A 27,431-nucleotide genomic window follows, 5' to 3' on the forward strand; every position below is an offset into this window, starting at 1 on the left:
CTTGGTCAGTATAGTTCACTTGCGGACTAAAGCCACAGAGTTCTTTTTTCTTTTGTTGCTCTTCTCCGAATGGTTAGGACTTCACTGCACATTCAAAATTGGAGTTCTACGATATTCTGCTTTTAACGTTTTCTTCTCATTGTATATTAACAATTTCATAAATTATTATGAGAGAAAAGTTTGCCTTGAAAGTCCCAGAGATAGCAGAACTTACCAGCATGCAACATTTTCAGATCCATGTTTCAGATGACATGTTTTAAAACTGAAGTAAAGAAACCAGTAATTTGTTCCTTTTCATACATAACAATTTCAGAATGCAGAATTTAGAATTTAATTATTGAATAAAGAACATATGTACAACTTAGACTGAGTAAAGTAATGGTAATCAATATTAAAGACTGCTGTTACATAATAAGTATTTTAATCTTCATACCACGTGGAGTAAACTGTGGACAAACTGGCATAGATCTGCAACATAAATAACATAATTAATTTCATTGAACCTTTACTGTTCTATTCGCACTTGTTGTTCCAAATATTATTTCACTGGCTGTAGACAAGAAATCATACTGACAACATACACGTAAAATACGCACATGATCTCACACAGTACATTATAATTAAATTAATTTTACTACCTATATATTCTCATATTTATAATTGTATATTTCACTATTTAACATTATTTGATCAATTTGACAATGCTTATGGTTAAGGTACTCATGTTCTATTACAACATATGGCGTTACAACCCAGATGATTGATTTTGAGTGTGTATACCATCTGAAAATGACACAGAAATGGGGTAGAAACATGTAGTGTGAAGTATGTAAATGATTCGAGGAGCCCGACTGAGCCGTATGGGTCAAAAGTCTATTGTTTTGTCCAGTGTGGATATTAGGGGCCAAGATTTTAAAGGGATTAGAACCCCGAGCTTTGTATGTGGATAGTTAGAGACGCACATATTTGGGGAGTCACAAGCTTTAAGCTAGACATGGAATTTGTCATGTTTAAAGAGGTGTATGACTGTTCCGCTGTAAAGGGTACCAGACAGAAAGGAATTCTAAAGGGACTTTAGAGCTTAAGAGATTAATACTTGCTGGAAATGTCCATACAAGTGTTTCTTACTAAGAACTGGGTAAACCTCAAACACTGCATTTGCATGGCAAAAGGAACTAAAGATAGCCCAAAGCCGGAAATGGACATTTTGGCATAAGCAAGTAGTCATACACACTCAAGTTTTGTAAAAATAAGATGGGGTTTAATTTGTGATATACTCTCCTTTACATAAAATGTAGCCAACAACTTGTTTCGTTTTCTTATTTCATATATAGCACGGAAAATAATTAATATTCTACTGCTGCTCATGCACGGCTTGTATTCGCCTAACACCTAAATTCGTTACACAGACACAGACACAGAATGATGTAGTTCAGAAGTTAGGCAGAAATGAAAATTGTGTACTCTAGTACTAAAATTTCCTGCATTGCATCATTGTTAGGAAGGAAATAAAAATAAAGACAGGATGAATGAGCTTAATCGCATCTGGATATGACAGTGGATAAAGAGCTCTGCAAACAGAAGCTCATTTTGCATTTTAGTACTTAATAATTAACTTCCGTTAAACATGTCATGTTTACCTAACAGGCAATTAATTATAATATATTGTTAAAATATTAAATATTTCTACTCAAAGGAGAATTTACAATGTTTCTAAATATTCTTCAGAAAACAGTCCTTTCGTAACTAGGTGTCATAACAATATTCAACTCCCTCGTGTGCCTGTCTTTCATATGGAATCTCCTGATGCCTATGATGTCTTAACTGTTCTTGATGTTCTATAAATAAAGGACAAATCAGGGATTCCAATGTCAGCCAATTCTTCTTTAATGCACAATGAAACGAATATTATGTTCACATCATCATTTTCTGAAAATAATTGAAAAGAGAAAAATTTAAACTATTTCTATTAAATGTTTCACAAACTGAATATATATGAAATTATAGCTGTTTTAATATCTAACCTCTCTGTTTAATCAGATGCACCTGCATATATAAAAATGGGCACTGTATGAGCTATTTATTGTTTAATTCTGCATTTAGAAATGTCAACCTATCATTAAAAACAATGAGAATGGCTCCATATCATAATCCTTGCCATTCTGTTCAGACTGCGTTCCTTAGTTCTGGAGAAAGGTTACCAATCCCTTCAAGATCCCAACTCATACATAAGTTAATGTCTGAAAGGACAAAAAAGAATTCACATAAACAAGAAATGACAACTTCTGTGATAGAAATTATGGAAGATGAAATTCACACATTTCGCCATACTAATATGGGGAAAGGGAAATTAACTTTGAGCAGCAATTAGTACTTTTACTGTGAATAAAATTTTAACATTACATTAAGTTACCACAATAACTTATGAGAATAAAGCATTAACTTGTATGAAAAGAAACATGAACGTTTCTTTCCTTATAAAGATCACAAAATTGAAACAACAAAAACACTTTAATTATATAATAATATGAAAGTTATAGAACATTTAATTCCTATTCTGACTTAAGTGAACTACATATGAACAAGATTCCTTAACTAACACATTAAAAAACTATCTTCCTTAAAAACATTTAGAATTCTGAGTTGGTGAATTATGACACATCATAAAATTTTTTTATAGAAAGTTGAATACAGAAACATAGTAATTACTGCCAACTGATATTCACATTACATATGAAGAAAGTAACTCTTGTAACATGTATCATCTGTTAATGCATACACATTTTTTTTGTGTGGTTGGACTCATTACATAACTGCATAGTTCTGAAGTCTGGTGTCTTGAAATGGAGAGTATTAAATCTTCAAAGAGCTGCAAATAAATTAGGAAACCGTCTGAGATTTGAAGATGTCATTTAGAAACGAAGAGGTTACTCTTCACAAATAATAAATAATGATCTATGCTATGTTCATTTTATGCACTTTTACAAAATAAAAACTGAGTATCATAAACATCTTCATGGGGATATTGCATAAGCCAAATCAAAGAAAATTGGGAGGTACTGGAACTGAACTGCAACAAATCATCACATGGGCTATGCTAATCATGTAATTTATTGGGAAAAAGAACAAATACCAACACAGAAGCTAGTATGGGTGTCAGTATAGAAGAAAATGTAAAGACAACTAAGTATGGATGCCTGTCACCACAATGCAGGACAAAAGTAATAACAAAAAGTAGTTAACAAATGCTTACGAAGTGTGTGAAACATTAAATATTTGGGATCAATAATAAAAGGTGAAGTCATCTGTGTGCTTATTCATGCTCCATGCCACGAACATGCACGGGTGAGGGGATGTACAGCTTGACTCATTCTTAATCTTGATACTAGATGGAAGTGATGATCAGCTTCACACTGGAGAAAAAGGCCTTTGGCACCCACTAAACAGGAAGATAAGTTGGCTGGAAATGAATCCTGTTTCCTCAGTCATCCAGCCAGCAGCTTAATCACTATACTGACCGAGTTCTTCAGTAAATCAAATCAAATTTACGTTTGTGAACAAATCAGAAGCAATGTAAACTTAGGCAATGTTTGCTACCTTTCATTTATGTTGAGTGTGATGAAGTGTGCTGAGGCACTTACTGCTCCTAGTCATCAAAGCCCATATTGGAGGTAGCAGGGCTGCCTTGTACTACTTGGATTCCGGTATTCCTAATGGGCTGAGATCTGGACTTGAAAAACTTTCTGGGTTGCGTTTCCTTGGCGATGCGTTTTGGATTGTCAATAAGTTGCGCTGACTGGCTCTGCAAAGATATAAAGACTTTTTTTGTTTCAGGATGTGAAATTTCAAAATAAAAATTAATGTAATAACAACCATATTTAATGTACCAGGCACTGAAACTGAGAGCTGCAGGTTCCTTCTTGAACTCTCATGTCACTGTAATAATGGGGACATGTGGTAGCATAGTTGGCATTATGCTACAAGCCAGAAGGTTGCTGGTTCTATTCTTGATGAGATGAATTTTTTCAATTGACCTAATCATTCCAGCTGCATTATGGCCCTGGGGCTGACTCAGCTTCTAACAGAAATGAATACCAGGAAACTTCCTGGGGAATAAAGGATGGCCAGCGTGTAAGACTGACAACCTTACTGCCATCTGTGAGCTGATTCTCTAGAGGAAATGTGGGAGCCTCAAAGTCGCACAACCCTATAGGCATTCAAGGCCTGTTACAGAGATAGCTTTACCTTTTTTTTTTGTTACTGTAATAACAGACTGCACCAAATATGCCATGTGTCACTGGGATAACAGCTTAACTCTCAAATCTTGGTCGTTACAGGTAAGAAAAGAGGAAGAGGGGAATAAAAGGAAGAGTAGAAAATAAGGAAACATGTCCATGATTTATTTCAACCGTCTTCCAGTGCATACATTCATCTGTCTCCTCCTCTCTCTCGCACTACATGTTTCGGCACAAAACTGGAAGACGATTGAAATAAATCATGGACTTAAATCAGTGCAACAGGACGCTAAAATATAACATTAAGGAAACAACTTTATTACAATGGCATTAATTTATGCAAACACAGAACATAAACAAAATGGATACCAGAACAGGTTCAATACTTACAACCTATACTATATTTATTGTGACAAAAGCATCTAAGGTAAGTTTATTAATACCGAAACTGGTGAAGCCAAAGAAAATTTTACATTGGTACACCACTGAGAAATAATTTATCTATCATTTACAACTGGCCAGGATCCTGGATTTCATAATAAGGACCACTTTTATATTCAAAGATAAAATACCCACATGCCACTGTAGAAGAAAGAGAAGGTAGTAATATACTTGATAGGAGATATTTGTCTATTTAATTTTAATTTAATTCAGATATCTTCTGACATTCTGATTTCCTGACAAAGTTTTTGTTACAATCTTGCTTTGTTATGCCACTGATAAAACAACACAAAACAATAACGAATATTTTAATAGTAACTACTTAATTAAAATCAACTGAAATGAACAGTCACACATCTTTAAATGCAATCTTAATGCACTCACCATAATTCAGAAAGCCAATATACCTATAAAAGCCTTTAGAAAATTGGTATACATCACAACCATCTTAATGGTATTGTAGAAGTAATATTTTGGAGAACAAGAAATATATGCCGTTTACTGGCTATGCAAAATAACCTAATATTTTGAGCCAGGATGCAGCAGATATGGCACGGAAATGTTATGCACATTCTATTTTCCTGTTGTTAGCTATTCACAGACATTAATTATTGGGAGGGGGGGGCAGGGTCCAGTCACATCATGTCTAAGTAATCGGCCTGTCAACACAAAACTCATATTTATTCAATGGCTTGTGAGTCCTGAGACAGGAGCATCTGAATAAGCCAAACAGAAGACCCAAAGAAAGTAACTTTTTTTTTGCATGCAACCTGGGAACAGCAGACGAGAGTATGGTGGTAGGTGGAACCAGCTGTTGTGTTAACCTTGAGTGTCTTGTGACGTCAATAATTTGCATCACATGACCAGTATCACTCCTAACAAAATGGCTGACAACGATATGTCGTTTCGCCAGCATGCTGTCATTGAATGTCTTGTGAAAGAGGAAATCCCTGCTGCAGAAATTCACAAGAGACTTCAGCGTGCTTATGGAAGTGTGTGCATGGGTGTGAGCAGTGTTCAAAGATGGGTGAAACATTTTAAAGATGGGAACACCAGCATCGAAGATGAGCCTCGAAGTGGTCGTCCTCGAACAGCCTCAACTGATCGCAACAAGGAAAGCGTGGATGAGATCAGTCAAGATGACAGGCATGTGACTGTGGATATAATAGCACAAAAACTTGGAATAGGGCAAGTGCAGTACAGGAGATGATTCAGAGCTCGGGCTATAGGAAAGTTTGTGCTTGTTGGGTCCCGCAGTTATTGACCGAAGACCACAAAGGTCAGCGAAAAGCCATAACCTCAGAACTGCTGCAGAGATATTGACACAAAGGCGATGACTTTTTTGCTCTGTATTGTGACAGGTGACGAAAGCTGGTTTCACCATTTCGAGCCTGAAACGAAACAGCACAGAGTATGGAATGGCATCATCTGCATTCTCCATCAAAAAAGAAGGCAAAGACAGTGCCATCAGCTGTGAAGGTGATGAGCACAGTCTTCTGGGATGCAGAGGGGTTTATTCTGGCCAAATTCCTGGAACGTGGGCAAACCATCAATGCTGCTCGTTATGTCCAGACGCTGCACAAGCTCCGTCGTGCATTGCGCGATAAACATCCAGGATGAAACATCATCATCCTGCATGACAACGCTCACCCCCATGCCGCTTGTCTCACATTGGAAGCAATTGCAAAGATGGGATGTTCTTCCACACCCCTCCTTTAGCCCTGATCTGGCACCCTCCAACTACCATCTTTTCAGATTTGTGAAGGATCAGCTGCATGGACGTTTTGAGGCAAGGGAGGCAATTCAGAAAGCAGTGCGTCAGTGTCTTCGGATGGCTGGAACAGAATTTTACAGAAGTGGAATTTTCAAACTCCCAGGACACTGGGAGAAATGTGTACAAAGAAGAGGCAATTATGTGGAAAAATAAAAAAGGTCTGTAGATTGAGGTGGTGTATTTGGTTTGTCAATAATAAAGCATGTTACTTTACAAAAAATTGTTGCTCATGACTTTCAGTACGACCCTTGTGTTTGTAATTGGTGGGGAGACAGGAATGAGGGTGTGGGATAGGCCATCATCAGATATGTCAAGCCCAGACACTGCCTTCCTTAGTCCTGTTATGACAATAGCCAAGGAACCAGAAAAATAAAAGCTCTTTCATATGTCTGTAATATAAATCTGTGTAGTTTTGTTACATTAGTGTTCAAGTGTGGTATATACACACGATTATATATATACGATTTTGGAGACTACGACACCACTAGAAGTCTGGTGGTGTCCATTCTTTCATTGGTGGTTTTGGTGGATTAGAGATACAAAAGGCTCCTCTTATGAAAAATGGTTCATATATATAATTAGTAGAGAAATATCGGTTATCATCTCCTATCATTTGGTTCATGAATGAGATCCAACATTGTGTGGCAGAGACTGCTAAATACTGCAACCAGTATTTAGACCCTCATTGCAATGGTAGTGGCACTTGACAGTACGGAAGGGGAACACCTTGTTGGCTACTAAGGCAATGATGCCAGGAGCAGCAGCAGTGGCGGTGTGGGAGCTGTAGCTGCAGCTACTATTACTACTACAGTAATACAAATGGGACACATCAGGGACAAATGTGATCTCTCCTGGAACAGTGCTGTACTCCATTTTACAGTAACATGCTAAAACAACAACTCACTCTTTCATATACTGAGATGTCTATATTCCTGCAACAAAGTGAATACATTAAATGGTATCTCTGTTTGGTAAGTTGAATGATGCCTGTGCTAAATTTTACAGTCCTGACAGATGTGAACATTTCAAGAGCTATTTTGAAGCAATGCACTCCTAATGAAAACGAATACTTGGTACAAAAATTTGCTAATTCTCAACATGACGGGCTGTAGAACTACTTACAATATGAGCACATATTTGGGAAAGGTCAGCCAAAATGCAACACGAATGATAAAAGCTATACACATGAAAATGAAGAGTCTCATAAAAAAAGGAGAAGACACAGGTGACAAATTCACACAATTTTCTTTCCTCTCCACATTCATTTAATTATTTTCCTGTAAGATCTCTCAACTGCTGTGGAACTGTCAGACAGAACCGCAAAGGACTGCCAGGTAATTCTAGAGGGGCTAGTGAAATCAAAACAGAGTTACATACATCCTAAGATGAGAAATGACTTGACAGCAATGATTTGGAAAGGTGTACTGATGAATATGCATAAGCCATCCGCATAAGGAAATTTCTGTGATGAACCTGGGAGAGCTCAAAGGCTCTCCACTGTTGAAGAACACAACTGGCGCATAGATTATGTTGATGGAAACAGAATGACTGACACATATTCAGTTAGTCAAAGAATATGGAACTGGACAAAGATGTAATTTTTCTCTTCATGAACTAATTATATTGCATAGCCGCATTCTTTTCTCATCCTGTGACACCCAAAAAGACCACTGAAAATTTAAACTGCATTTGGTTTGAAATCTGTTTGAAATTAATGCAAAGGGGCCTAGTTCTCTAATTGAATGGCCAGCCATTGAGGTTTCTCACAACGAGCATTGGTTAGGTGCAGGTACACCCAAGCTTGTGATATCTCTGCCAAGAAACAAATGACTGCCAAATTTGTCCGTTCAAAGTGCAAAGAGTTGTGTTTTTGAATAAATCATATAAAGGTAAACATATAAGTCAGAGTTCCATCATGTGGAAATGAGAGAATTTCTATAAACATGTACATTTACATTTATATAAATAATATTCTGTTTAGTTTCAAGAATCTACAATTTTGATGGAATGGTTTTTGTACTGGTAAAAGAAACAATACTATAGAAATTATCATCATATTCTCCTTCAAACATGTTCATATGAATTACTTTTTTGGCTGTAATACGTAGGTAAGTGAATAAGTAAGTTACAAATGGATATAGAACTTAAACAAATAAAGGAGTACTGATTCACAAGCCCCTGAAAACCAACAGCATAAAATTCTTTGGGCTGCTGTCGGAACCAGGCAGTGACTTCCCTTTCTACAGCTTCATCATCAGGAAAATGTTCAGCAGAAAGATGATGTTTAAGAGGGCCGAACAAATGGAAGTCGGACGACAGGTTAGGTTTCCACAAAGTCTGTGCACGATGGGTGCCACACATGCTGACCCCACAACACAAAGTGCAAAGAATGGGTCTGGCATTACAGCATCTCAGTCGCTACCACAATGGACATGATATGCTAGCCCAAATTGTCAGAAGTGATGAGTCTTGCTCCAAGCAACTTCCATTTGTTTGGTCCCCTTAAACATCCTCTTTCAGCTGAACATTTTCCCAATGATAAAGCTGTAGAAAGGGAAGTCACCACCTGGTTCCGAGAGCAGCCCAAAGAATTTTATACTGCTAGTTTTCAGGGGCTTGTGAAATGATGGGACAAGTGCCTCAATGTACATGAAGAATATGTTGAGAAATAAAAGAATTTTTAAAATCAGTACTCTTATTTGTTTAAGTTCTATATCCATTTGTAACTTACTTATTGACTTACCCTCGGAGTTCCAGTAATTCATTCCCTCCCCCAATGCTTACAGCATTCATAGTTAACCCTTCCCCAATTTAAAACCTGGCTGGCTGCCCTCTAGTATCAAGGTTTTAAACCCCCGATTCCTGTAAGATAAAGGCTAAACAGATAGCACATAAAAATCTTAACACTGTCTTGCAGTCAAAAAGGGTATCACCCTTGTAAACAGATGTTACCTTCTGTGTGTTTGACATGAAATCATCTTCTGAAGAAGGTTCTTTTACAGTTGCTGTTTTTGCATGTGTACTGGGAAGGGCAGGTTCATCCAACTGCAAACACCATAAACAAATAATATGATCCACTGAGTCTACAGAATGACTGTCCTGTGCATTGGAAGAAAAGAACAGCTTAATATCCAGTCACAATAAACTCAGAGCATAGCTCTCCATCATATACATCCAGATACTGAGTTGCATCAGTGTAAGACCAGCTGCTGTCCTATGTATTTGAGAACTAGTAAGATAACACATTTGTAACAATTCTTAATTCATGATTCATATCTGTCTAGGCACTTGCCTGAACTCAGAGTAAGGAAGTTTTATATACAATATCTTAATAGATTCTATAGAACTCTGACAATGGTGTATAACACTGGGTTTTTGGACTCTGTCATCGTCCAGTATTCTAAAGAACAAGTTTTAGGAATGAGATCTGTTTCCATCCTCATGTGAAGGGTTTGGAGACATGAAGATGGAAACAGATCCACTTTCTGAAACATTATGTTCTTTAGTTTTTTTGGAATACAAGACAATAAAGAAAGTCCAAAAACTCAGTAATTCTGGTAAGATTGAAAGTTTCTTATTGGTGAAGTTTCATATTCTGGGTTATGAATGTCTGTAGTGTGGTGGGTGAGTATCAGAGTAGCTTACTGCCTCCAGGTTAAGCAAGCCCAATTAGCAAATTGGTAAGTCAGAGAAGTGAGAGGGGAGATGAGCCATGAAGGAATAGTGTGGACAATCAAAGCCTGGAATAAGAAAAGAATGATTATGCCCAGACACACCAATGACAATCACAAATACTGCACTTCAGGAAAAGAGGTGGGTGGTGCATCTACATATGAATAAAGAAACCCAGTTACAATCTTTTCCTTTCAAGCATGTGTAGCTGCACACTCTTACTCTTGTTCCAGAGTCACACAGTTCCTACAGGTCATCTGGGATTGGTCCATGCCTCAATTTCAGCTTTGAAGACAGACTGTCCCTTGGAAACATTCATATCTACTTAACAGACTGCACGGTATCATAACCCAGATGTTTTCAGTATGAAGCTTTATATAGGCAGATGATCAGTAGGCCAGATCTAAAAATTAATGTGGACTAATTCAAGGTGCATGCCTGGCATTCTTTACATTCACAAATCTCTCTTTCTTTAACCTCAAACTTGGACATGTCTCAGGGAGCCCTGAACAAAGTGTTCACTGCTTAAGTATGCTTACCAGACTAATCTCGCTGTCACTGCTCAGTCCAAAGAACTGAACTTGTTTGCTGCTGACTAGTGATTCGGGTACTGGTGCCTTGAGTATACCACGTGGAAACTGCTGGTCACCTGCAGAAGAGACCTGAACACACATTGCTATGTTTACATTATTTTGCAACGACTTTAAATCATTACCATCTTTATCCACTCCACTATCAGGTGTACAAGCTCTCTGTAATCGATAGGAAGTTACAAAGAAAGTGAAAACAAGATGCAATCAATAATATTGTATCACTTTCATAAATATGAAATATTTTATTTTTATATTTATTTTTTTCAATTTTAAATTCTTTCCAGCCTTTTGAGATGTGATACCTAATCTCCCATGGAGTACCTGACATTTAAAAAGGATTATGTCTAGCAGGCAGTTCCTTCATGATCTGCACAATTCTGTGCAGTGGAAGCCTGAACAGCTTTGTGCAGCATGAAATGATGTAATTTACATATCACACTAAAAGGCCAAAAGATTAGCTTTATTCCAGCAGCATTGTCATCCAGCGTGTCTTCCAAACATTTCATTTTCTGTTATCTTTCTGTCTAGCATCAAACTAGTTGCACAATTTTACAACATTCTGAATCTGCTCCACATAAAACTAGGACTCATTATTTGAAAATTTTAGCAGAATATTCTCCAAAATCAATGCTCTAAGAAAACACTGTACAAGAAACCCCTTGAAGAGTATGGCTCTCTGGGTTGTATTTCAGACATAGCCTAATCTTGCTGGGGAACATAATGACTCCACTGTCAGGGAAAAAGAGTAAGTGAAGCAAGAAACAAACAGAAGCATGTGGCAAGCTAAGCTTGCTTCTGTTGATTTCTTTCTTGGTTTATTATTGATCCTGAAGATGGAGGTGATATTTTTCTTTGAAACATTGGGAACTTTTGTGCTACATGGCGTTACAATCCACACAACTGTATGTACTGTTTGTAGTCATCACTGTGTGAACCTTAAATCCAACAAGAAAACCCTTGTTCAAAATCATATTCAATTTCACAACTGAACTTGACACAAGCATAGTCTTCAGTGCTGAGCTAGTCATGTGTGATGTATGTGGGATGTCAAATCCAGTAGCATGGAGAGACAACCAACTAATCTCTATAACAAATATTTATTGTTGTTAACAGAGTATAAAGACAAGCAGGCAGATAGGCAGGCTGAGTATGCAGTAACCGATGAGGTGTTGTGGGCCCTGAAAAGGGCAGTATTCCTAATGCAAAGTGTGCGTTAATTGGTCAGGTTGTGGCCCTGAAAAGGGATATGTCTGAGGCTGGGTGCTCCTGATGGATGCTCGGAGAAGCTTGTGTCACAGCAGGCTACTCTGTGCTAGTGTCTGCAGTCCTACTTTAGTGGCAGCTCGGTGACTGCAGGCTGGCCGCTGGGTGGTGAACTTCTTGGGGGATCCATGTGACTGCTAGCAGAGTCAACTGCTGCTGTTGCTGTGTGGAGTAGGCCTGATGGTGATGATCCTCGGAGACTCACTCTTGTTCTGCTCTCTCAATGTAGGCATAGCTGCAACTGCTGCTAGTGTGTCAGAGGTCTGCATCTAGGCACTGCAGCTGCCACGGTCCGCACTGATTGGCTAGCACTTAATTCAATGTGGGTGGCTCCTGAATTTATACTCTAGATACTACCAATAACATTTAGACCTACCAGCTATTGGAGGAAGACAGTGGAAACTTGTGACAGTTCAGTTTGGGAAAGCAGAAAACTGGGGGCCAGTTAAGCTAATAAAGCATAACTCCATGCCATGAAAATTTTACATGGATATAACTAACATTTAACTAACTAAGTTTCTTAAACACAGATAACTTTTCTAAAATTATGGAAAAAAGTCCTTAAGGTATGAGATTGTAATTTTTATAACTGTTTAGTCCACCTGACAGGATCAAATCACTGTAATTAGTCCAATGCCCAAATTCAGACCAGGTTATAAAGCATTGTGCAGCAGAAGAATGAAATGGTAACAAAACTCATCATTCAAAGATTAAGAACATTATGAAGACAACATTAATGATCACAGCTTCATTGTCTTACAGGACTGTATAAGAACATAACTGGTACTGCCTTCCTTTAGAACTGAACTGCAGGTCTCACCTGTTCTGGCTGAGGAAGCACCATACTGATAGGTGTGCTGGCTGCCTGTGGCCGTTGCTCTGCCCTCTTCTTTAACAACTTCTCCTCCAGCTCATTCACTGTAACCTCAAGCATCTTCAGCATATCTTTCATCTTAGCTTCAAGTGTATCCTGTTGGACCGATACAAAACCATTTCAAGAGTAAGGTTCCAAGTACTCACCACACCCCTGGACTTACACTTTTACTTTATTAGAGCGCCTGCCAACAGCAGTGGTCTATTACAGGCAAGCCCTTAAAATACACAATACAAAAGAAAATAAAAAATAAATAACGATAAAATTAAAGGAAGTAATAAATTAACTTGGGACATACAAAAGAAATGTATCTGCCAGGGAAACTGTATTCCTATTAAAAGCATATGAAAATTGACATGTACCATTAGCAGCAGTGGCTCACCTGGCTGAAGGACTGGGGCTTACACTACTGCTTACAGTAAGAGGGGAATGGCTCCTAATTAATCGGTACACAAAGACTAAGATTATCCATGACAGGGTGACTGTTTAGTTTCCTCTTACAAATATTAAAAGGAAACAATGTGTAAAAATTCCAGTGATAATTATTCATTATTATAGTAATAATTATTGTTCAATTCTATTCTTTATTTTAAGTGCTATCTCAACAGCTACTGGAACCAATTACAGAGTCAGCACAATCAGATATATAAAAAGCAAGGAAAATAGTATACACATGTATGACAAATACATGTATATGATATTCTGCTGCATAACAGGTGCAAGAGAACCATGACTTCATAACAACACTGAATGCAACGCAATACAGTAATAACTGTTACAAAAGTCTGCCACTAGCACTATCCTAAGCCAGATGAATCTAGCTCATAACCTCACAACTCAGTTCTAAATAAATAAGTTAAAGTGTTTAAAGCATAACGGTAACTGCATTACATATGCTCTAACCTTTGGAAACTCTTCTCTTTGCCCTCAGAGTATAATTGTGGGTTTTGTATGATTCTCATAATAAACAGCAATTATTTCCCTAAACAATATAAACCAGCTGTGATGGATAAGCTGTGTTTTATGAAAGGCAGAGAGTGAATTTTTAATTACTGCTTAGATGAAGGTAAAGCTTCAGAGGATTAAAATTACCTTTCCATCTTGACCCAGGTATCACAAAGTGGTCTCTTCCTTTCAGGTTCAGTAGCTACAATGAATTAATTTTTCATCTCTCCTGTGTGAGATACATGCCCTCCCCATGAAGATCACCCTACCAATTATTATTCCAATTAACAAAAAAATCAGCAATTTTTGTCACTTACCCTCATAAAACAATAAGCATATCCAGAAATGTGGGCAAGGGTTTAATATGACTGCTGTATAATGAGCAATCAGGGCTGTACAACAGCACACACAAATCAAGTTGCTACCAGGGGCAGGATATTTCACAAATTTTGTATTTTTGTTCAATACAAATTATTTATGTTTATATCATGATCACTGACTGACAGTCATCTAAACATGATATACAATGGTGTGAATGGAATTAAGAATGACAGCACCAATGATGATTTTCATCAGTGTCTAGAAATTTTGTATCGTTAACCGGGAGAAAGTTTTGAGAAAGGTGATCCGTTTGAAAGTGGGGGATAGCATTTACGCTTGCAATAGCCATGGGAGCAGTTAGAACTTCTTCTTACCTTTTCTGCAGAAGCTGTTTCCACCTGCTGGGTAAGACTGTGAAACTCGTTCCTACAGGCCATCAGTGCAGCCTCCTTCATCTCAATATGCTGTGCATAACTCTGTCTACTCTCATTCACCAGCATCATCGTCTCCTGTAACCATCAAGTGAGGTCAGCAACCAAATCTATAATCAAATGGTGCATATCATTTATGGGAGGCCATTTGTATATTTTAGTTGATGCAATTTGGGCGATTTATCTACATTCTGCTTTTAATTTTATATAACACATATATGTCAACCAAATGCACCCTCATCACAGAAGGTAAACTGTGCCCTCAGATTCACTCCATTCAACAGTCTCTTTTATGCCACCAAATTCTACATGCAATATCACAATTAATTAAATTTCAAATCATGTGAGGGTAAAAAAATGGTTACAATACATGCAAACTAACCAAACAAACACACCAACCAACTCCTCATACTGAGTCCTTTTTGAGATGCTGCCAGTCACTCAGCCATTCAAAAGCTTTCCAACAGTTTATGCAACACAAAGGTTCGTCACAGTGTTCACAAGATTACCTACTGGTTCCCGTCTGGAGGCAAACTAATTCAGTCCACACCATCCCATCCTAATTCTCAAGATCCATATTAATATTATCATCCCACCTATGTATACATCTTTCTAGTGTTCTCTTTCTTTCTGGCTTTCCCAACAAAATTCTATAAGCATTTATCCTCACCCCCATGCATGCTATATGCCCTGCTCATATCATCCTTCTTGTCTTGCATCTTTTATCAGAGAACCTGCCCTACATAGACTTCTTATGTTCCATGTGCCAAATATCATTTCCATATTCCTTAGCTTAGGTCATTCCATAGAATTCGTTGAAGTCCAAAGCCCTCTGTATCATTTCATAACGAAATTATTCTTTTTATGGTGAGAAGTGGATAGCACCATGACAAGCAACACCAGCTGCAGGACTAACCCTTTCAGGCTGTCCACAACTGCTTATTAAATACAGTCGCAAATAACTTCCATATCTGGAGGCTGTCTCCTTCTCCTGCAGACCCAGGGATGTGCTATACCATGGTGATGTGGGACCCCCTTAGCATGGAGCATGTGTGAACACGCTTCCCCCTCCCCCTCACATACATACACACACATGCACATGCATGAATAAAACTGAGCAAGTTGGCTCAAGTGGTCGCATGAAACCTCAGTCAGGACAGTAACGCTACAGCCTTCTGGGATCTGCTGCTGTGTAGATTTGATGAGACATACAAATGTTAAGGAGGAACCTGGTGCCTCCATCTTCAAGGTACAAGACAGAGGTGGCAGATCCATGTCAAATGATATATGACATAAACACTGTCCAAAGTGCAACAATTTATTGTACTTCTTTTGTCTTGCCCTCTTCTATACTACATGTTTCGGCCACAAACGGCCATCATCAGGTGTATACACTTACGTAGCTGCTGCACTTAGTTTAAAATTTAAAACCACGAGTCTTCCCAATTGTTCTTTTCGTCATTACTAACAGGTTTCGATTTATTAGAATCTACTTCCCTGATATATGTCTGCTTTGTGCATTATCTTTGTTGCCTACACTCGTCAATTTTGAACTGGGACGGTGTTTATATCATATATCGTATAGAGTGCAACAGGATGCTTAAACATAATATTGTAAACCATCTCAAATGTTGGCATCCTTCTAACATATTATGTGGCATTATGTCCCAGAAGACCATAACCTTAACATTATTTAAAGTGAGAATCTCAAATACCATTCAGGACAGATATATTGGGTTTTCAGACTTTATCCATCATCCTGGTTTCTAAGATAACTAATAAAAACACAACGTTTCGGAAACTGGATCTGCTTCCGTCCTCAGGTGAAGGAAAACACCTATTCTGTTGGGTCCGTTAGAAAGAGCTAGCCTCAATCACTGGACGATTGAGGTGATTGAGTGATTGAGGCTAGCTCTTTCTAACGGACCCAACAGAATAGGTGTTTTCCTTCACCTGAGGACGGAAACAGATCCAGTTTCCAAAACATCGTGTTTTTATTAGTTAACTTAAAAACCAGGACGATGGATAAAGTCCGAAAACCCAATATATCAGTGTGTTATACACCATCATCAGAATCCTATAGTAACTACTACCATTCAGGACAGTTGGTGCCCTGGCAAAGATTTGAACCAGAGACCTTCTGAGCAAACATATTAATTTGGATGCTGCCAAGTTTGAATCTTGGCTAGAAAATTTACTATTCTGGCTGAAGTTTCTTATGGTTTTTTAAATCTCTTCAAGCAAATGTTGGGATGGACCCTCAAATTAGGCCATGACTACAGTGCACATCCTTTCAAGTTCAATATTTTCCATTCAGCACTCTAGTCTAAGCTACAGGCAGTGTCATTAAATTAGCCACAAGCATCCCCTCTCCAAAACAATAATTTCTGCAACACAATTCTGGTGTTTTACTGCCAGGAGAAACACAAGCCGTTTCAATTAGCTTCACACCTGAACCATACATTCATGACTGGCAATGCTATTTTGCAGCCCATGCTGAGCACTCTTTAGTTCCTCATCTGCTTCGCATTTTTCTCTGGTGACTTTCAAGATGAACTCCTCGTGTTTCCTGTTGCTTTCAGCAAGATAATTCTGCAGATCAAGTAGAGATATCTCCACTCCTTTAAGATCCTCCACTACCTTCTCTTCACGCTCAACTTCTTCATTTGCTAGAACCTGCAGTTCCTCAGCTCTGGTACTGGTTTTGGCAATGTCCTCTTCCAACATTTGGCACTGCAGCAAAATATCATATTTACTCTGGTAAAAATTACACCTTACTTGTACAGTTTTAAGAGAACATCCCCAGAAGGAACCCAAAACAAACCAAATAACATAAAGTAAAACTTGATGACAATGCTGCAAACAAAGCAGATGATTATATTCGTGACCAGTGAGAAGATACTGGTTGAATTACATTGTTCTTCTTTCAAAAATGTTTGCCAGGAAAATAAGTTCTACAAAATGCTGCTTTAGACAGAAGTCAGAGAGTCATGGTTAATTTTAAATGGAGAAAGTAGAAAACTATACAGGACTAAGCAGGACTAAAAACAAATTCTGAAATGAGTACATTTTAATTTAACATTCACCATAAATTTGCTAAATCTGGAATTCAACATGGAATGGAATAGGGACCATCCCTCTTAATACTTTCTTCAACATTTTGATATGATTTCTAATCCCAGCAATGTACTGTTTGCTGATGACATGAAGACAGACTGTAGGAATAGTAAGAATACTGTCAGATACTGTCAACATATGGCAGGTATCAATCATATCATCTCTACTACTATGACTCAGATGCACTCCTCTATTCTATGAGTACAGATATCTTCAACAAAGATTATAGTCTACTTGCTGACGTTTAACATTTGTAATGACTGGCTGATACTATGAAGTAGAGTCCATCCTGAGAAGCCAACACTAGATCAGCTACTCAAGAATTACCCAACATTTTATGGAACCCAAAGGTTCATTACTGTGTTCACAAAATCCCTCCACTGGTCACCACCTAGAGCCAGATAAGTCCAGTCTATCCCCCACTCTATTTCTTCAAGATCCATTTTTGGCCCACTTTCCTTATTTGGAATAATAAAAGGAGGCTTATGAGATCATCCTGCTGTCTGTATGTCTATACATCTGTCTGTCTGTTCATATATCTCCCTCCTAATCTTTTAGGTATATGAGATCACATTGATGTCTGTATGTCTGTGTATCCCTTTAATTTTTTCGTTTTGTTTATGTGGTCAATGTTCTATCAAAGGAAAGTATGCAATTAATTCTTCTCAGAATGTCTTGTAATAATATCCTGTTACCTAATGGTCTCTTTCCTTCTGGCTTTCCCATGAAAACCCTTTATGTATTCTTCTTTTCTCCCATGTGTGTAGCATGCCCTGCCCATTTCATCCTCCTTCACTTGATCATTCTAATTATATTTGGCAAAGAGTACAAGTTATGAAGTTCTTCACTGTGCAGTTTTCTCCAGCCTCCCATTATTTCAACTCTCTTCGGTGCAAAAATTCTCCTCAGCACCCTATCCTCAAATATCCTCAATCTATGTCCTTCCTCTAATGTGTCATGGACCAAGAACCTCCAAAATTTAACCTGCTTTTATTCTTTGCTTTTTGCTCTTTTTCTGTCTAAAGCCCTATGTAACATATCGCAGCATGTCTGTTTCTCATGATGTGAGACTGTAAGTGCCCTAGCCAAACCTCAAAATGGGGGATAATCTCATTATTAGCTACCTACAACTACTTATTCCTTATATTCCCTCCATATATCGAGGCTATCTCTTCTATCTGCAACCTCAGGTGTGACATGCTGTGGTGCTATTTCACATTACACAGGCATTTTCCTTGTGAACAAATATTTAAGCCCATCTCCACGTCCATTCTATAATCTTCGTTTGAATTAATATACAGTCATAGACTATTCAGAATGATCTCAGATGCAATAAATGAGAAGAATATTTGAAACAAACAGTTCTGGCCGTTATCAGAAGTTTCCACACATAACCCTCTATATATATTGTAACGTGCTATCTTATGGTCATCGCATATTAACGGCCACAATAGGAAGTGAACAGCCTATAATGAATCTCCATGGTTACGACGAATACATGGAGAGTTCCCATAGCGACAACGCAATAACAGTGGGCCGTTGCCTGGGGCAAACAAACGCATTTCCTAGGAGATGAAAGGTAACGAATTGTTCGAAGCGTTGCATGACAACAGAAGGTTCATTGCATAGCAACCGCCGAGGTTATAAAAGCCCAGCTTCGACAAGAGACAGTTAATGAGAGGCGGGGTCGAATACCTCAACCGTGGCCCTGCAAGTCGTAGGAGGCGACGAAAAGGGAAGTTTCAAATCTGAGAATCTGGTGATTCTGTCTATAACTACTACCTGTTGTACTTTTTATATTAGGGCAGAATAATGGCAGAATAGAAGATGAAGTCTTTTATATGGACGCACCTGTTGTTCCATGCTGCTGTTGGAAGCTCTGACCTCCTTCAATCTGTCAAGCAGCACATTAGCAAGCTGCTCCTCTCTCTGCAGTTCTGAACCCATATCATACGATGTCTTCTTCTCTAATTCAATCTTGATCATCATCTGTGTTATCTCTGTCCTATACTCGGAGGTGAGGGCTTCCTGCTCCAACCTGCAAAATATTATGAGCAGTTTTAAAAATCCCCAAACTATTAATGATGTTAAGAACCATACATTTATCAGCCTACAGACATCCCTTTGCTACCCTACTACCAGACTACATGGTACCATAATCCAGAAGATCACAATAATGAATTATTTCCTGTTGTCTGCCATTTTATGAATTTTGTGCATAGTTTACAAAAAAGAATGTTATTTTTGTCACTATGCATTGCAACAATAAACAAATGGAAACAATTCACATGGCAGAATAAAGAAACATGTAAAATGGACAACTTGTGAGACATTGGTCCCGATGAAGCTGAATTAACAATAGTTCACTCTGTTGTAGCATGAAATTTGAAAACAGTCCAAATTTCACATTCTGACATTAGGACAGCACTTCAGTGAGAGAAAGAAATCCTTATATTCTTGCAACTTATGCACTGTGATGTTCATAAAAGCTTAATATGATGTAGCACCATTCCCCAAAAGGAGGGCCTTTATTTTATACACATCCTCACTGATTAATCTATTAACCATGATATGGGTTATGGCCTATTACATCTGGTTGCTGCTACCACATGATTTCCCTTCTTGAGGTAGAGAAAGAAAAGCCTGTATAGTTTCCACCATGCTGTCAGGATTTGTTACTTCAATAACGTAGCTGCCCCCGATCCTAGCCAAAATGTCTGTAGCTTATCACCAGCTTGACATTGCCGACAGACTAGAAAAGTAAAAGACCTAAGATCTGCACATTTGTGAAGCATCACCTGTCCTTTCTCTGCATTACATAGGTATGAAAGTCGGCTCACTGGAATTACTCAACCTTCCAGCCATTCTGGATTACTGTTGCTAAATAAGAACACCTTGTTCTTGTCTATTTACAGTATTTACAACACATACATAAGTATTATCATATTACAGTTATTATTCATGCAGCCTAGTATTTTTGCCTAATATTGACTACTCTGCTCTTCTACAAACTGTTCATGTATTTCACACACCCATCCAAATAATTCATAATCGCTAATTAAACAGTTTTCACAGCTCATCAAGCTTTGAGCATAGTCACTGGCCAGCATGAAAATGATGGTTACCAACCAGCTGCTAAGTGGCCTCCGTAGTCTAGGAGTAACGTTCCCACCTCATGACTCAAGGTACGCGGGTTCAAACCCGGAGGATGTCGTGGAATTTTTAAGGGTAGAAAAATTCAGGGAACAAGTCCTCCAGGAGGGACTTTAAGCCGTGGGTCCCGTGTCGTAGATTTATGGCACGTAAAAGATCCTCATGTCTCTAGGAGACCTCTGGGCAAAATTAGGCAAAATGTTTTCCCAAGTAGTTTCCAATGCCTCCGGTAGATGGGGAAGTTATCGGGTACCAATGCCAGTAGAGGGCCGACCTCGCTGGCAGAAAGGGGAGAGTTATCGGGTACCACTGCCAGTAGAGGGCCGACCTCGCTGGCAGAAAGGGGAGATAGTGGGCACCAGTATTGGTAGGGTATGGAAACAGTAGAAATTAAAGGGGGACGTACAATAGACTATTAGTCGTGGTGCATGGGGAAACCCACCCCCTCTATACTGAATAACTGAACCAGCTGCTAGGACCCATGCTTAAACTCTCACTAAGCTTCAGTTCTGTTAAGTTTGCATCCCTGAATCTCATCTATGAATCTTGTAAACTCAGACTAACTGTGTGTCAAAAAATTTATGTGGTCCATCTTATAAAGAACAATTCTGCATGGTCAATATTTCACCACAGTTTTGACTTCTTTCCTTGCTCATTTAGCCATCCACAGAAATGAGCTATGACATGACTGTTCATATACGTATTTAGATGCCTCAGAAGAACAATTATGAAAAATGTCAAGCTTCTAATGAGAGCTATCCTTATAATATCTGATAAATAAAGCATGTTCACATTTATATTAAGCACATCTTTTCAGTTAAAGTACATTTCCTCCACCAGAACCTCCATAAAATTATGGTCATGCAGGACAAACTCAATAAATTTTCTTAGTGTGCATTGAGGTTCTTTGAGAGCCTGTCACAAATTGTCTGGCTGGTCCAGCACAAGGGACACAGGTTCCTCATATCAACACTTTCAACACATGTTCAAACCAGCAGAGCAGCTGACAAGTCAACAGTTTTAAATATGTGTCACACCATTACCAAAAAGATTTAAACTTAGCCTGTACATACTGTTTTGTCTGTAGTTGCTCCTGCAGTCTCTTGATGTCCTCTTGTTTTTTGTCACAGGCATCCTGAATTTCACCGAGGATTCCATTCATATCCTTCATCTCAATCTCACACTGTTCAAGCTGGCTTGTAAGGCCTAATTTGACATTTCTTTTCTGCTCTAGCACAGAGTCCAGCTCACTGTTTGCAACTTCCAGAGCCATTGATCTGGCCTTTGTCTGTTCCAACCCTTCAGACAAAGCCTAAAAGCATGATAAATTCCTTAAACCAAGACTTGACTGAAGTGACATATTACATCAGTGCGTTTAACTTTACACTAAGTTCATAGGTCAACATCTTGAGTACAGTTCAACAATGGTCATAGTGCATTACTACAGATATAATGATCGACATGCAAATCTAAGTGATTTATGTCAGTTCAGTGACATAAACATAAACTCAATTTAAGTTTTCCTTTATGAACAATAAAGGAAATTAGGTAAAAGTAATGTTGTCCTTATGCTTAATTAAGTACCAAAAATGGAAATGTACAGGGGAGCGAACATATGTGGATGGGAGGCTGAGTGGGATCCACAGCCAGTTTGACGACTCTATAGAATGGAAATATCCCTTTTAACTGCTGAGAAAGAAACCACAGTTCTTCAGTTTTCCAGTCAACAGCTTAGTCACTATACTGACTGAAATATCCAGAATCCTCCTTAATTAACAATAGTAAACAAAACTATCTTAGCACCTCACAGCTGATAACAAAAATACTATGAACATTTTTGTGGTACTGTTTGCCCAAAGAAGAAAACTTATAGAGCATGGTCTTCCAAAATGTTGGTTGACTTTTAGTGGACTACACTGCACTGTATTCCAGAATATAGGATTCTTCATAATGACTATTGTGAGAACCGAAAATCCTGCATAAGGAATAATGGTGTTTACATGCCTGTGTCAACATATTTCATCTCAAACTATTGGTTGGGTATCAATGACATTTCGAACTGGAGGCACTAAGAATAGTTTCAGATCTGATCCTGTTACCACTGATATCAAAGTAAAAGAAAGGTGATAATAAATCTGTCCACATAAACCATTTTTGTGGCAAACAAATATGTTACAATCTTCTTGGCTGAGCAGCCATGTCAATGTTGAGTTAAAAACTAAAGTTTCAGAGATGGAAGACATCTTTGGAATATTGGTTTTTAAACCAATATTGACATGGCTGATTGACCAAGGAGATTTTTTCACATAATATGAAAAAGTTTAAATTTCTATGTTCCTAGTGGAAAGTTTCCAACAGAATATTTTTCAGCATATATTCTCATTATGTATGTGACACATAACACCAAAATTTATTAATATTGTGACGAGTCGCGCTATGCAGTACACCACTCCCCCCCCCCAGTGGCAGTGACGCGACGAGCGGAGCCGAAGTGAGCCGAGCGGAGCCTAAGCGAGCCGAGTCCCAGCACACTGGTCGCTATGCAACGTGGGTAAACAGTGGTTGCGAGAGACAACTCCCAACAGCGTTGCTAGCAACACGGCGCCAGACAACAATGGTGCCTATTACGTGGCTGTTTTCTGTGCTGTCCGGAACGAGGCTAAATAAGGAGCAGCGGAGCCAGTGGGAGTAATGAGTTAGCCAGCAACCAGTCAGTTGTATTCTGGCATTTGCAGTCTAGTATTTGTGATACTGCAAATAGCAGTAATTGTGAGACTGTAAATTGTGTGACTGTAAGAGCGAATGTGGAATAAAATTCGCTATATCCACTAAGGCGTGAAGCTATTTGTCGCGTTATACACCCAACACGTAACAATATGTTAGGATTTATACTTGTAATATGTTACTGGGCAAAAAGAAGCACACATTTTGTACCTGCTTTCTCTTTCTTGCCTCATCAATTGCTTGTTGGAGATGCAACACCTTATTCATCAAGGAATCTCTGTCATTGGCTGCATTCTGCAGTGAACTCTCCAAGTCTGTGATGTGGCTCTTCTGTGCCTCTCTGGCTGCTGTTAGCTCTTCATTCTTCTTTTGTGCTTTGCTTGCCTTCTCATTTAGCTCTTGGAGCTCCTACACAAAAACAGGTATTGTCAGCAGAAAGCCTCATTTTTGGAGTCCTGACTCAGAACCATAGAAACTGCTACTGGTCCTTATATATAAGAGGCTAAGTTTACCTTGTTGTCTAGTGGTAACATGCTACCCACTGGACTTAAGGTTTGCAGGTTCAATAGATGGATTTTTAAGGGCAATATAAATTTTTAGCACAACTTCCTTTGAAATGGAAGTAAAGCTGGGGGTCCCATGTTGCACATCTATGGCACATAAAAACACCTTTCACTTATAAGAGGTGAATGAGGGCAAAATTAGAAGCTGTTTTCAGTTGCCCACTAAGCTCCCTACGCTTCTTCTTGATGTCATTTCAGTTACAAGGCTGCAGAGACAAGTGTGGGAACAACTTGAAAACCAGTTAGCCCAACTGAAGTACAACTGGATAGTGTCACTCATCCAAGTGGTGTCTGAACAGAAAGTGAGTTGCAATATGCCAACCAGTTGAGATTAAAAGCAGAAACAATTTAACTGTCACAAAGCAACATTAGAAACCAACCAATCTGAACCACAGAAACTGCTATCAATCCTTATATATAGTGTGACGTATTTGTGCTGTGCAGGACACCCCCCTCCCCCGCGGTGACATAACAGCACTTCCCGCAGTGATGTAACAGGGGACACTGCGGTTACTACATGGCAACAGGCGACTCCATGCAGAGACTGTTGCTTGGCAATTGGTAAACATGACATCACACAACAGTGGTAGCTATCACGTGTCTGTTTTCTGTGTTGTCAGTGCGGAAGCTACATAACGAGGAGTATTCTTCAGTGTAACCAGAGTTACTAGAGAGGGAGTTACTACAGTAGTGAGTATTGAGTTACGAGTTGAATTGTAGCAGTCGCAGAGTTCAGTTGTAGTGAGTGAATCGTGAACGCAAAGACCAGAATATGTGATTAGAGGCGATAGTGCGAGAAGGTATTGGGAGTGTGTAATACAGTGACACTGGTATAGCTCCCATATTGTACTGTGAATAAGTGAAGACTAGTGAAGACAGAGTGAACAGATTATCGTGTAGGATTTATAAACTGTGTAAACCCGCAACTGTGCTATAATTAATTGTAGTTACGATTTGTAGGTTGTTAAATAAACCAATTAACAATCTGCACTGCATCTTCAGAGACAAAACATATTACAATATATATGAGGCTAAGACCTATGATTGCTATTCTGTCATTATGTACAATGGCAGTTAGACTTACTAGAGGTTACAAACACTAGCATAAGATGACCAAAATAAATGGCTTTACTGACAAGAGTTCACAGCATTTATAGACAGCAGCACTGCTTAGTGTATACTGTCATTCTACGCAATATTTAAGACAGGCAGCTATATAAGCAGAGCTTCCCCAATAGATCTGGACTGTCATGGTCCTGATCTGTGGAGCTAATGTCACGTGTATGCGCAGAAACAACCCCAGACCACATCCATTCAAATTTATTTCTGACAATATTATATTTAAGCATCCTGTTGCACTCTATACGATATATGATATAAACTACGTCCTAAGGGCAACAATATATTGTAGGTCTTTCGTCTTGCTTTCTTCTACACTACATGTTTCGGCCACAAACAGCCATCATCAGGTGTATACACTCACGTAGCTGTTACACTGCACCCTGTTTAAAATTAAAAACATACAGGTCTTCCCAATTGTTCCCTTCATCGCTGCTAACAGGATCTACTTCGCTGATATTTGCCTGATTCGTACCTCATCTTTGCCACCCACACACGTCAATTTTGACCTTCATGAACTGGCACTTGTAAAATCTTCAGTTCCAATTTTAAAAATTCTTTTAACAGATAACACCTGTACAGTGCTGAAAACAAGAAGTAGCCACTGCAGCACTATAGATATGGGGCAAGCAACCCTGAGAATTTTAAATTTTAAATTTTAAATTTGGGAAAAAAATGTAAAAGAATTTTTAAAATTGGAACTGAAGATTTTAAAAGTGCCAGTTCATGAAGGTCAAAATTGATGTGTGTGGGTGGCAAAGATGAGGTACGAATCAGACAAATATCAGCGAAGTAGGTCCTGTTAGCAGTGACAAAGGGAACAACTGGGAAGACCTGTATGTTTTTAATTTTAAACTGGGTGCGGTGTAACAGCTACGTGAGTGTATACACCTGATAATGGCCGTTTGCAGCCGAAACATGTAGTGTAGAAGAAAGCAAGATGAAAGACCTACAATATATTGTTGCTCTTAGGACGGAGTTTATATCGTATATTATTTCTGACACTTTAACCACAGTTTCTGACACTTACTTTCCACACATGTGTGGATTTCATAGTGTTAGAACTGTGGTGATTTCTAATAGTGGGGTCATTTTTTCGTTTCCTAAAGGTGCACAATTATATTTTTCCTTTATATAGAACCAAATTTTAACCCACTAACTAATTCCATGGAGATGAGTCCTTCTTGAGAAGCTGCTAGTTGTTCAGTCACTAAAGATGTTCCAAAATGTCTTACAGAACCCAAAGGTTCATTACCATGTTCACAAGAGCCCTCCACCACAATCCTACATTCATTCAGCTTCTCTCCTGCGTGCTACATTCCCTTTAATCTCACCCTCCTTGACCTGATCATTCTAATTATACCTGGAAAAGTGTACAAATTATGAAGCACATCATTATACAACTTTCTCCAACCTCCTACCATTTCAGACCTCTTCAAACCAAATATTCTCCAAAGTACCCTGCTCTCATACATCTTCAGTCTGTCATCTCTTAATGTCAGAGAAAAGTTTCACACCCATACAAAACTGCAGGCTAAGTTGGAGTTTTGTATATTTTAACTTTTATGCTTATAGAGAGCAGACAAGAAGATAAGGGCTCTAAACTAAATTGTAGCAAGCATTACTAGAATTCAATCTGCTCTTCATTTCCTTATCAGTCAAATTTGGATTTGTTACTGTCATTCCCAAATATTTAAATTTTACCATAGTTTCAAAGGATCTGTGGGGCTCTCTTAACGTGTGTCTTTGTCATTACTCCTATGACAACCCACTTCTTCGGAACAATTTGTTGGCCCTGAAAAGGACCGTGGTTGCTGAGATGATTGATCGGTGAGGTAGCGCGGCGCGCGCCGGTAAGGAGAAAGGCTTGCTGCGGTGAAAGGCTAGTGGAAAGGCTAGGCCGTGGTTGGAGGTTGCTTGATCGCGGCGCGGCAAATGGCGGAGGTTGCTGCCGGTGGTGAAAGGCTAGTCGAGCGCGGTTGTAGGAGCCATGAGGCAGTGGCTACGCCAGAGGCCCAGTGGGTCGGACCGTAACGCGACCACCGGCGAGTCCAGGCGCTGTGCCCCAGTGAGTCGGGTGTGAGAGCGCTGGAGGGCCGAGGCAGTCGTGCCCGGCGCAGCCTGCCGATGTATCCGAAGACCGAGCGCTGGCGACGAAGCCTGCTGGCTGAAGTTGCTTGCTGAAGTGAACTGAATCGAACTGAAT

At 38.9% G+C, this 27,431-nt stretch overlaps 1 protein-coding gene across 2 annotated transcripts in view; it reads right to left on the minus strand.

Annotated features, from left to right (window-relative positions):
• Nucleotides 1-641: 641 nt before the first annotated feature.
• The window catches only part of LOC111863695 (myosin-6), a 48,852-nt gene continuing 22,062 nt past the window's right edge, over nucleotides 642-27,431 (minus strand). For both annotated transcript variants that reach the window (XM_023850237.2, XM_023850236.2), the window contains 10 exons: nucleotides 23,754-23,951; nucleotides 21,893-22,131; nucleotides 19,518-19,704; nucleotides 17,001-17,282; nucleotides 14,493-14,627; nucleotides 12,799-12,948; nucleotides 10,662-10,784; nucleotides 9,403-9,495; nucleotides 3,598-3,802; nucleotides 642-2,869 (listed from right to left, as the gene is read on the minus strand). In XM_023850237.2, the coding sequence (XP_023706005.1) occupies nucleotides 3,647-3,802; nucleotides 9,403-9,495; nucleotides 10,662-10,784; nucleotides 12,799-12,948; nucleotides 14,493-14,627; nucleotides 17,001-17,282; nucleotides 19,518-19,704; nucleotides 21,893-22,131; nucleotides 23,754-23,951 (1,563 nt within the window). In that variant the 3' untranslated portion in view covers nucleotides 642-2,869; nucleotides 3,598-3,646. The remainder of the gene's footprint in view (nucleotides 2,870-3,597; nucleotides 3,803-9,402; nucleotides 9,496-10,661; nucleotides 10,785-12,798; nucleotides 12,949-14,492; nucleotides 14,628-17,000; nucleotides 17,283-19,517; nucleotides 19,705-21,892; nucleotides 22,132-23,753; nucleotides 23,952-27,431) is intronic.

Source organism: Cryptotermes secundus, unplaced genomic scaffold, assembly GCF_002891405.2.
Source record: "Cryptotermes secundus unplaced genomic scaffold, Csec_1.0 scaffold369, whole genome shotgun sequence".
Classification (NCBI taxonomy): domain Eukaryota; kingdom Metazoa; phylum Arthropoda; class Insecta; order Blattodea; family Kalotermitidae; genus Cryptotermes; species Cryptotermes secundus.